The 12381-nt window shown below is 38.2% G+C and overlaps 1 protein-coding gene across 1 annotated transcript; it reads right to left on the reverse strand.

Annotated features, from left to right (window-relative positions):
- Positions 1-372: 372 nt before the first annotated feature.
- Positions 373-12381, reverse strand: LOC113300020 (nuclear pore complex protein GP210-like). Its single transcript, XM_026549151.1, has 36 exons — positions 12001-12381; positions 11633-11901; positions 11362-11528; positions 11028-11244; positions 10498-10844; positions 10143-10322; positions 9875-10013; positions 9643-9791; positions 9346-9457; positions 8669-9258; positions 8444-8567; positions 8072-8352; positions 7839-7961; positions 7645-7707; positions 7050-7238; positions 6616-6675; positions 6458-6526; positions 6178-6321; positions 5952-6071; positions 5569-5688; positions 5250-5405; positions 5091-5153; positions 4848-4969; positions 4333-4735; positions 4019-4121; positions 3808-3920; positions 3543-3614; positions 3350-3425; positions 2718-2825; positions 2483-2624; positions 2260-2343; positions 1954-2170; positions 1645-1711; positions 1400-1491; positions 1235-1295; positions 373-897 (listed from the first exon to the last, which is right to left on the reverse strand). The coding sequence occupies exons 1-36, from the start codon at positions 12159-12161 to the stop codon at positions 551-553; spliced, it is 5850 nt and encodes a 1949-aa protein (XP_026404936.1). The 5' UTR covers positions 12162-12381; the 3' UTR covers positions 373-550.

A 12381-nucleotide genomic window follows, 5' to 3' on the forward strand; every position in this document is an offset into this window, starting at 1 on the left:
CTATGATTGTTTGTAATTACATATGAATTACATTGAGACTTCATTAATGAGTATTTGGAGCTCTCTCCCTCTCTCTGGTTTTTGGGTAAGAATAAGAAGATAATAATAATAAGATGCTACCCAGTGAACTCATATACAGCTAAGATTTCACCTAATTTCGGATCTAGCTTGCGATGATATCGCAAGCTTACAAATGTTAATTTCGCAGATCTTCTAATCTTCGCAAAGTAATTACATTTTTCTTATGTTTAAGCTAATATCACCTATTGTGTCGTTTCTTGAAGTGCTCTGCGACATTTTTGTAATGCGTTGTTAAGAATTTCACGAGCGTATCGTTGTCGCGAAATTCTGATCCTACAGACAAATACAACGTCTTGTGAATCCAAAAGATTGAATAGTTATTATGCTTGGGTGATTACAAAACTTTATGTTTAATACATGAACCCACTTTCCAGATAAGAAAATGACAGGAAAATGAGCCTCGGCACTCCGACTGTCAACAGACAGCTCATACAATAAACAAGGGCAGCATCCACAGTTGGTGTTAGGTCTAAAAAGTATTCTGTGGATTACGCCTTCGAACTGCATCACGCTTATAGTAAGGTGTTTTGTCTATTGTATCTCTAACATACTCTACGAAAACCTCGGGAGTCCGAGGGGATTGCTGTAGTACGCTACGGTTACGGTCAGGTGTGATTGTGTGTCTTATAGGGGTGGCTGGCGGAGCAGCAGATTTTGGCCTTGACGTTGCAGCTTGGTTAAGAAATTTCTTGTAGATGAGCAAACTCGTGAACAAAGTAACAACCCCAAAAATACTGGCCCAAAGCGCAAAATTACTCCTTGATGATAAACGTGTTTCTCCAGGTTCAAAACTGACATCTACTTCCACTCTTTGACCTGTAAAAATTAACCGGCATACAAATGTTATTGCAGCGCTTAGATCTGTTGAGCTACCGACATTACAACCTACAGCAAAAGTTAACTGACATCATTATACGCTGTTTCAATGACTTTGTTCTTCAATGTTTCGTGGCTCAAAAGTTAACAAAAGAGGGCCTTACTTGGATCTGTTGAGCTACAGAGTCTACATAACTCTTAAAAAATGTGAAAGAACGCCAAGAATTAAACAAAAGGAAAGATCTTGAAAATCCATCCAATCATGGAGAAAAAAAATTAGAAAATGGAGAGTGTCAAGAAGAAAAGACCTCTTTCATTTCAAGGAATCTAATCATACCAGTAGCTGGGAGTGTGATGATGATTTTGTCTTTGAACCTTGTAGCTCTTAACGCTTTGACCTGGAGCATAAAAAGAAGAGAAACAACCATTTATTCTAATAGTTAGTTAAAAGTCTAGTACTTTTAACGTAATGCAGCTTATCAAAATAGAAGGAATTGCTCACCTCATAGTCCGCCTGCCCACCCATCCCGTACTCATATACTATAACGGGGGTCACACTCATCAAGTCCCTCTTTTGCCAATAGATGTCAACGTCTAAAAAGAAAAGGAACTAGCTGAGAATTGTCAAACATCCATCCAGTCATGCACCGCAGCACTGGGAAGAAATATGTTTCTGCATTTCCACATTCAATATCCTAGTGCAGATAATCCTCACATTCTGAACATGGTACAGTGTGAATCAATTACCTGTGTTCCCCACAATCGTTATCATACTCTTGTTGGATACTGGCGTCAAATTCAACCGCAGAAGATCCTGTACAGAGCGAGCAACACATGAACTTCTTTAATATCAGAACTTAAAGATTACCTATCAAATTCAGCAATTCAAAGGAACACAGAGTGTTATAGTGTGATTTCTCCAAGCACATATACATTTCGATTATCAGAGATTTTGAAACACAAGGCATCGCCATAAACATTAGAAACAGCAAAATGATAAAAATATTAGCTTGTTCTGTATATATTTATCATGGCTTCTTCTGTCAAAAAAAGTACCTTGTCCATTTCCAGTACTGAGAATCCCCCAATAAAAAGTGCAGTTGAAGAACCTGATACATGTCCCAATTCTTTCATTGAAGCAGTGATAGAAAGAGATATATCTGGTCTCATGGTCTTTGACTTGGGTATCGACCGTGCCAAGTGTTCCGGTGAGTAAGGGAAAAAGAGGCAATATGTAACACCAAGATCAAGGTCTCTCCATGGTTTTGCATAACTTGAATCCACCAAAGCATAAACAAAGAATTAATACGTGAATCATCAAGGAATTCGCAGAAACACACGAGGAACAAGAGAAAAGCGTACCCAATATAAGGTGGGTCTACCCTGCAATCATAATTGACTCCCTTACTGCTACTAAAAGATTCGAAGTTCTGTCCAGACGGGTCACTATATCAACAAGACATCACTATATCAATAAATAGTATATATGACAATTCACAAGGGCTAGCCTAAAATATATGAGAACATTGTTATGGAATATGTACTTGTGAAGAAAGATGTTTAGAAGTGAACATCACATACAGACCTGAACCTAATGGAGAAGTAATATCCTTTTGTGGGGAAAGGGATGTTTGTTAAGGTTTCTTCTGGAGAATCAACCAAAACCACGTCAACTTTTTGCACTGTAACAGCTGTTTGCAGTTTCAGATTCGAACCTTCAAATATTACTGTTCAAAAATAACACTCTCAAACTTAACTTAAGATCAGAGCAAAAACGGATTCAGAACGAAATATTGACTGGATATTGATTGGTTCCATACCCTGAGTGGTACCTTCCCCACGAGCAAGCGCTTCCCCGGAGAGCATATCAATAGATACAACATTATCATTGGCACTTAACCAGCGACCGGATACTACATTGTCCGACCCTTTAATATAACGAAAAATATTACAATGAAATTTTAATTAATTAGACAGAAAATATTGGTGGCTGGGTTACTATTCTACCATAGATACTCCCATTTTTGTTAAAAATGCTGAGAACGATAGTGACGAGAAAGGAAGAGCTAAGCAAATCAAACCTCTATGCCTTCCGTGAACATAATATAAGGTCAGTTTATGTTGTTTTTACATCAAATAAAAAATAATAATAATAGTAATAATAATAATAAAAAGGGGTTGGAGCGCAACTTGTTGCACGGCTACCAACAAGTTTCTTGTAAAACTTTAATTTTTCTTTTAGTAATATTCTTCTTTTCATAAGAAAAAAAAAGAAAAAAAAAAAAAAGGAGACAACAAGGAGAGAAAGAACTGTAGAATGCATCATAGGCATATCACCCATTTGTTCCTCGAGGCAGGGACAATATTTTAATATGTTTTCTGAACACTATCCTTGAGAAATTAAAACAAAATGATAGGGGAAAAAGAGAGAAGAAGATGCTAAATAACATACCTCCTACACTGAAGTTAATATAGCGACCGACATACAAGACTGGATTCTGAGGAAATAAATGGGCACCAACAGAAACCTGAAAATAAAGTTATTTTTATATTCCATGCCCAGCAAAGACGATCAACTACGAGCCTTATATTACTGATTAAGTCAAAACATAAGCAGAATTCAACAAAGAAATGAATTGTAGTACCATCAAGTAATCAGACTTTTGCTGATTATTGCTCATCGATATTCGTAGAAGAGCTCTACCATGGCGCATCGCCTTCAATCATAGTAAGAAAGAGAATTTAGAATTCTCAATAGAGCAGAATGATGTGCATACATAAATCCAAATTGAGATTGTCCCAAAACTCAAAACTTGTGCAAGTAAAGATGAGTATTCCTATTAATACAAGTCAACAAGAACATTAATTTTGAAACATCACCAAGAGTAGAAGAAAAAAAAAAGAACAGACCTTCAAACGAATATTTCCGAAACTGTCACGGGTGCTATTAATAGAAACAACTTCAGGATAATTAGTATCAGCATCCATTTGAACCGCATCGTAAGCTTCATGAAATGGGTTTCCTAGTCCAAAAATATTTACAAGATGTTAATAATGTAGCTCGAAGCTTAGAGTGTAAAAGGGATATCAGCAATTGGTTTGTTGCTGATCGAATAACTACCTAGAGCATCATGATAATGTATAAGAAGATCAAGCTCAGCACCAACAGCTAGGTCAGCCACATAGAAAGCGAACTCTTTAGATGTTACTCTAACTTGAGCTACCTGGTCATCAAATACGCAAGCATACACAAGCATTCAGAAAATTGAGAGAATGTCAAACAGGCTACATAACAACACAACCTGTTCCAAACACACTAAGAGGCTGTGCATGCCAGACCATGCTCCAAATAACAAACTACGCAACAGGACAAAACTGAACCTTGTTACAAACTATAGCAGTATGAATAAGGGCCAAACGGCTACATATACATACCTCAGCAACCCTTACACAAGATGCAATTTCAGCTCTTCCAGTCGAGCGATCCTTTGCTTGAATGCAACCAAGATTGCCACTATCACTTGTTTTTATCCTAGCCCCTTCAATAGAAATAGCATCTTTGTGTATTTCTTCATTCTTCCCTCCACAGCTTCTCATCAAGGTATAAATAACAGTTCCTTTACGGCCTTGAGAGTCCCCTTGGTTATAGGATTCAGGCAAGAGATTCGACGTCGTGTAAAAAGGTGGGAGAATCCAGGTTATTGGCACACCAAGAGAAAGAGGAGGATAAGAAACCACCCACAAGGATGCAGAAGCAATATACATCTTTGACAGTGAGAAGGACTCTGAGGTAAAATCACAAGAGAACGAAACAGCAACATTTGTTTTGCCTGAAGACCTGGAGAGAAATGACGGGTGAAACCGTGAAAGCTTTCATCATAATACAGATGGCAAGCAAAATAGGCGTTGTGGAACCTGATAAACAACTTTGAAACGAATCAAGGTAATACCTTCCATACACTACATTAATAAACCCAAGATCTTTTCTGTCTGAGTAACTTGGGTACATGGTATCCAAAGCACCAGAAACAAGAGTTTTATGAGAGTGCTCAGCACTTCGATAGCTCAGCACCTAAAAGTGTAAATTACCAAAATTTCCAGGTTATTAAAAGTGATATTGACAGAAAAGAACTTCAGTGTGCAATACAATAAAAATTACTAAACACTAGAAAGCAAATTTAGTTTCTTATAACCTGTTCATCCTCTATACTCCATTTATAATCCTTGCAGAGCTCATAGAAGGAAAATAAATTGCCCTGAGGTGAATATTTGTGTTAGGGAGCAGAGATTAATAGGGAGAAAAGACCAAAAGGTTTAACTTTTTAAGTAATTTGTATTCTTCTGAAACTTGCCTCAGTGAAAGAAGGGAATATTGGCATTTCACGACCAACATTAAGCTGCTCACTTTGTGGACTCAACATCATAGAGGACGGAATCCCTACTTCAATACTTCCATATGCCTGGCATATAAAACTACTTCCTTTCCCAAAAAAATTGGCATGTATGCTCTGTTAAAAGAACCAACTCACTACATAAATAACAAACTCGACAAGCTGGCAACAATACAAGGGGCAAAAGTTTTATCACGTGAATATTTCAGGATATAACAATCCTGGTATTCCCAATGTCTCATTAAGCATTGAAAAAGGTGCATCATTTATCTTAGCTTACACTATTTCCTGGAGATATTGCTCGAATCCGTCCTGAAGTTTTCTGAATATCTGCTATAGTTTCATCGTCCAGTGTATACCCGACGTACACTCCGATACTTGGGCCCCCTTTCACGGTAAGCTAAATAAGAAGTATCAAACTGTTATAAGAACTATTGGCACAAGGAAAAACAAATCTCGGCAATTAAAACTTGTGAAGTGCGCGTGTTTGCGTGATTGTGTGTAGATGGAGAATGGAGATGTAGACATGCAGTCTTTTGACAAGTGATGTCAGAGATGTGAGTTCAAAAAATAATAAATTTCCATGAAACTGAGAGTATTAGCCGCAAGTCAATTTTCTCACATCAACGGGCAAATCCGATAACAAGAGATTATGGATCATACCATGTACGATGCACCTGGAGCGAGGAAAATATGATTAGGATGTATCCTTGGTGGTGCATAGACTTCCACTCTAATAGGATCGCTGCATACTTCATGTCCAGATCGTAGTCTAGCACTGACCTGGAGAGTGTACATTTTACTAAGCTCGAGACACCCCAAAAAAAAAAACAAATAATTGTTAACCAAGTTATTAGGGGCTTAGGACATCACTTGATAGTGGACTTACATATATAGTAGTAACCCCAATACTATTGGCTTGAATTGCAAAACCTGGCCCATAGATGTAACTCTCACCAGAATTTGAGGCATTGATGCTGAGAAGCTCCAGTATGGGATCCTCAAAATGAACATGAATACTCATGTAAACATACTGTATTGAAAATATATAGAGAAAGAAAGAGAATCAGTTAACTAGGTATTCAAGGAGACATATTAATGCATGTGATACCCAACAAAGAAGAAATAACTTATTTTAATAGCAAGTACAACGAAAAAATTAGTCAAACCTGAGAGGAATCAAACACAGTTCCATCGTGAAGACCTGCTAAGATATTAAATGACTGCGCACTCCCTACCTACACAACAACAAAGTACACCTTAAATCTAACAGTCGATGCAAAAATAAAATCATAAAATTCGAGAATTCGAGTATAGTTATATATACCAAAAGGAATATCTCTTCTTTTGCGATGATCTTGATCCAATCTACATCTGCAACACGCACCTGTAACATGTAATAACACCATAAGAATCAAATTCAGTATGTCAAACTATGTGACCTAGAGAGAAATCCAAATGCAGCTGTAACATCACTTTAAGTTAACCAAACAGGAAAGATTGCCAAACCATAGGCCTCGTTTGAAACAATTTTAAACATGATATCACTTGATAGTATGACACCAACATTAACCAAACACTGAAGTAAGTAGAATAAAAGCATAAGAACCACAAAAGTAACCTTGATGCTTTTTTGAAACTGAAACATTAACTACACCAACAAAAAGACTTTTTACCTATTCTTCGATATCTGGAGGTGTACAAAAGTAGTTAGACCAGTAGAAACTATTTGCAAACAAATGAAAGACGAGAAGAGATTACCCTGGCAGAGGCTGTCAGATGAGGAGCAAGTCCAACATCATCAACAGTAACAAGTGCAGTTCCCAGCCCTCTGGGATTAACCATCAGTTGTGAGCATTCCAAATTTGGGGGTTGAATTACTTCTGCAACTCGAGTATCATTGACAACAGCATGTAGGGAACATGTCCCTCCAGTAATTAACAGAGTTGCCTGGAATAGAACAGCATATCTCTGAATGATATCTAGCAAGCAAGAAATGTGTAACAGAAAGTATAGAAACGGATGATGGACTACGAATTAACAAAACAAAAAAGTTGAGTTGATTTATACAGCACAAAGTGGACTCCCGTCCAGCACAATATAGTAAGAGAACTAAAAGAGCATTTACAGGTCATTGAAGGATCACTCAATTTCAACTCTACACACATCCAAATATGCTGTAAGATCATGGGGATGGGAATGCCCTTCAAAATTGTAGCGAGAGAAACATCGACCATGACAAACTAAAAGGTTACACGGGACATAAATAGATAACTTCGCCTCATACACTATAATCCAGAATTTTGGGTGCCTGCGAGCATCTTGAAGGAATCATGCAGTAAATCAACTTTAGTACCTTTGCTTCCGGGTTGAACAATAATAAGATGGACTCTGGAACTACCCGCAGAGAAGAAACAAGCTGCATAATTCACATTGACAAACAGAACTAAATATGAAAGACATAACGGAAAAGACAAACAACCAAAATGAGATGCTGCAAATGCAGGCAGCGCTTGGCAAACATGAAAATTCCGACAATATTAAGCATACCTGTAAACGTATGGCGTCAGTGAGAAGGTTCTTTGACTTTTCTTCTAGCAATAAAGAAGCCCTCACGCGAAGATGATCACTCATGGTATCAGAAAAACCAATAACAGTAGCACGGACGATGCACTAAGAAGATAAAAGGTACATGAATAAGCATGTCCAAGACCCGAACTAAAATGATATAAAACCATAAGTATTTGCTCTTGACGGCCAAAAATAGTAACCTAGAAGCTTACCAGCCCTGACGAGTTCTGCAAAACCAAAAACCTCTCCCAACTGGAGGTGGTCCTGTATCTCTCTACAGTGATAGCATCCCAAAGAGCTAGCCCATCGCAACTACTCATTTCCCAGTTAAGGCCAAGAGATGATGAGTTTGCAAACGCCTTTCCAGAGCTATGTAAGCCAACAGCAGCAACTCGAATAGTGCATCCGTTTGCCACAGTAATAGGTGTAGCACGGATTCTGTCTGGGGTCCGATCATCTTGAGCCGCAGAAGATATGAGCTCGGGTGTATTTACTGAAAAGAATAGTATAGTATACACTATGAAGTTGCTCTAAAAAACTAAAATAAAAATAAAAAGTTACAGTAACAAGGACATCCCACATACCTGGTTCATTGGCAATCAGTGTGATTGATGAAGGAACACTACATGTAACGGACAATTCCACTTTCTCTATTGTTGGAAGAGGATGGTCATCGCCAATCAAATTCCCTCGTGAGAAAACCAGTTGCTGCATCATTTAAAAGAGGGTAAGATTTTCTTGTAGAATTTACCACATCGCGTAACTATGTCAGAAACTTTATGAAAGGAAAATGAACTGCCAATTCTTACATGAATTCCCATTGTTAGGCAAGATATTCTGTATAAACCCCCATTACTGAATGCTCGGTCCACAAGGATTCCACCTTTAGGAGATAGTTGTTCCCCGTTGATATTTTTGACATTTTCAACATACTCAACACCTTGGTCCCACTGTTCAGGTCCTCCAATAAGCATCACATTCAACTCTGCTCCCGGAACAAGATACAACTCATTCAAATCTTTCAAATGAAATCCAGTTTCTGTTGTAGGCAACTCAGCCCAATAACCACCAAACTGGTTCCCATTCCCTGCCTGTTGCACAACAAGGGGATGATGAGCAGAAATCATTGTAGAGGCTTTCAGAACAACTGGTCCATCTGATGGATGATCAAAAGATTCCAACTCTTTAAACAAAGTCGCATGCAGAATAGCTCGGCCGACACTAGAAGCGTATACATATGTCCATGCACATGGAGGACTATAAAGTGATTGGTATCCATCAATATTTGATAGCTTGAAGGCTGATGCTTTTCCTGTTGTATTGACGATTTCGAAAGACTGGCTTCCAACAGTCCACCTTATGAAGGAGCTAAACGAATCACATCTATCGAAATAGCTACCTGCAAACGGCAAATAGTGAACATTCACTGGATGAAAAGGGAGCAGAAACAGTAACTATGTGATTAAACAAGGATATGAGACTTCACCATAGGGTGCTCTCATTGTTACTGCAGCTTGAAGATATGTTCCTACAACAGATTCCACGGCAAAGCTTCGCAGCATAACCATTGATGAAGGAACGGAAACTTTAATGGCCACCTACAGTTTCAAAAAGAAGATGATATCAAGAAAAAGCAAAGTCTACAGATTGAACCAAGTTTAGTGACTATGGATGTCTGCAACCAATTACAAAATTATAGCTGCTACATCTATAAAGATTTTAACAGCTTCTATTAGGATTAGCAACCAACTTGAGCAACTATAGAGGAATCAAATGTTAATACCTCGTCATAATTTGTCGAACCATGCACAGATGCCACTTTTACAGTAACTTGGCCAGGCTTCTTTGCCTGGATAACCCCGGAAGCAGATACAGATACAGTGGAAGCATCAGATGAATACCACTTGTAACCATTTGTTGTTTCCACGCAGCCTGCAAAAGATAGTGAATTCCATCGTCATTTAGACTATTAACAGTAAATCATTATTTAGCATGTAGCCGTTATAAATACCAACCTCCTGTTGCACTTAGTTCCATTTCTTCATATATCCCAGGTGCCCACGGAAGGTGTATAGTTGTAGAAGAATCATCTTTTTTCCACATATTGAACTTCACACGCTCGCAGACCATGACTTCATGCACAACCTGAAGAACCTACAGAGAAAACAATAAATCACAGAACAGACAGTACTAGTTTAAATGGTTGTACCTACTAAGCAATAGCTGATACCTAAGCCTCCTTTCCTCCTGTCAAACACAAGAAGAAAAGAAAAAAGCAGTCACCTCAGTAGTTTCTGTGTTCCCAGTATGATAAGTTAAGTTAGCAGTCAATCTTCCCAGTCCTTGAGAAGTTGCTTTTAGGATTCTAGAATTATGCCACCCGTGCTTCACTGCAATGCTTTCTGGAACCACAGATGATGTCCAGTGAACAGAATCGTTGTATTGCAATTTAACATCATCCCTCTGCTTGCATAAGAAGGAAGATAGTAAATAAAAACACATTAACTTGCAAACAATAAGTATATGCAATAACAGCTACATAATCAGGATTAGTCACTATCATCTGTAGTTAGTACCAAAAAACCGCAAACATATTAGTAAGTACCAACATAAATGAGGAAATGCTATAGATTCATGCCTCCGTAATGTATATTTCCTGTCCACCAGATCTATGTGAGAAAACCTTCATGTGAATGGCATATTGTCGACCCACAACAACATACCAGCGGACAGTTGAAGGCACAGCTTCCATTCCTTCAATGGGATCACCGGAGCTGGTTACAGGTAATTTGTACAAACACAAATTGTCAGGTATGACAACATGAAGTGACGACATTTGTACATGTCCCACTACTCTAGTATCTTCCACGTTAATAGTAGTGGTTCCCAGATTTATTGCATATGCTATGCCCATCATGTCGTCGACTCGAGCGACCGAAGCATTCACCACAGACCACCGATGATTGGCAGATGGTAACTCTATTCCTAGTGGAATTAATAAGAAAACATATGAGACGTCAACAGAAAACATAATTACCAACAGAAAGAACAAGTGTCATACTATAGCCACCACCTAATATGAAATTGCTAAAGCTGGGGGAATTCAGCATTAACGTGAAAAGAGTGAGTGATAAATTTAAAAAGCCAAAAGGGTTTATATAAGAAGACCTTTAGGTGTATTCTGACGAATAACTTTAAGATGGTAATGAACAGAAGCACCAATAACCACAACTACAGGGGATGGAGGGTCGATTGACATTGCTTCTGCAACAGTTAGCACGATCTTATCTGCCATATTTTCAAATTGTGGCTCAATTAGATTGACAGAAACAATCTCGTGCCCTATTTCAGTTCCCTTCACAGCAAACAAGTCGGAGTGAACACCCTGCATCACATTTCAAAAATCTAATCATCTTCACCCACTAAACAAAAACAGGAAAAAAAAGAAACTACAAGTCCACCATAATTTGGTTAAAGAAACACTCAAACCACTAGCACTTACACTATCTTCAAGTGTTATTTGAGTATCAAGATCACCACAAAAGCCTCCACAATCACTCAACGGTGACTCCTTCAGTGGAACGTGAACAAGATGATGAACTGTTTCATTTGCTTCAGGCCTAAGTCCCCAAGAAAACTGTAACCCGACCAGCGAGGAAAACACATTTTCTACACAAACAAAACAACAAAATCATTACCCTCAAATTCATGCCTTACAATTAATACCCATCAACAAACTGTAAACAATCAAATTCAACTCAAACTGCATGTACCTTGATCATCAAAAGCACGTACACGTAACGTTGCAAGTCCATCCAAATCAAGCTTAATAGAGTTATGAAAAATCTGAATCCTAGAAAGTTTATCAATAAAAACCTTACAACGGATATTAATTCCAGTCCGTAAATCAGTAGCATAAATAGACGTTTCTTTTCTACCACTGTATGGAGTAATGGATTTCACACGTACACTCGTTGAACAACGAGTCGTACTAGTATTATACTCAGGTTCTAGTGATAAAATATCATGATGATCCCATGACCTAATCAAAATCAAACAACCAGGGAAACACTTGATTAGACTGAACTAGGGTTAATATCAAAGTAAGAAAACGAGGAAATTGATAATGTTATAATTTTACCATGAGAAACAACCATCGGTTCCTTGAAGACGATACTCGACGGGATGAGTCATACGAGGAGGTAACAATAGGTTTACATCTGCGATATGTGGACCCGTAACTGATTCCGACGCCCGTAAAGTTGCTAGTAGAACTAGCAAGATGATTCCAGAAGGAGACATTTCGGAAACTGAATCCAAATGCTTGAATCGAGTTGAAGATATCTGATTATGTCTGATTTAAAGGCTCCATTAGAGTGAAGAAACTGAGAGAGAGAGGGGGGCAAAAGAGAAACCCTAGAAAATGGTAGGGGAAAGAGGGGTTTTAGCCTTTTAGGTCTAGAAGTAGCGGGAAACTGATGAAGACGTTTTGGTGTGAGTTGGAGAATCGCGAAAATGACTA

Source organism: Papaver somniferum, chromosome 7 (genome assembly GCF_003573695.1).
Source record: "Papaver somniferum cultivar HN1 chromosome 7, ASM357369v1, whole genome shotgun sequence".
In the NCBI taxonomy this organism is placed as follows: Eukaryota; Viridiplantae; Streptophyta; class Magnoliopsida; order Ranunculales; family Papaveraceae; genus Papaver; species Papaver somniferum.

Coding starts and splice junctions, on each gene's coding strand:
- LOC113300020 (XM_026549151.1), bottom strand. CDS start 12,161: ATGTCTCCTTCTGGAATCATCTTGCTAGTTCTACTAGCAACTTTACGG. Junction 5,406..5,568: donor CAATATCTCCAGGAAATAGT/GTAAGCTAAGAT, acceptor TTCTTTTAACAG/AGCATACATGCCAATTTTTT. Junction 1,712..1,953: donor CAGTACTGGAAATGGACAAG/GTACTTTTTTTG, acceptor CGCTCTGTACAG/GATCTTCTGCGGTTGAATTT.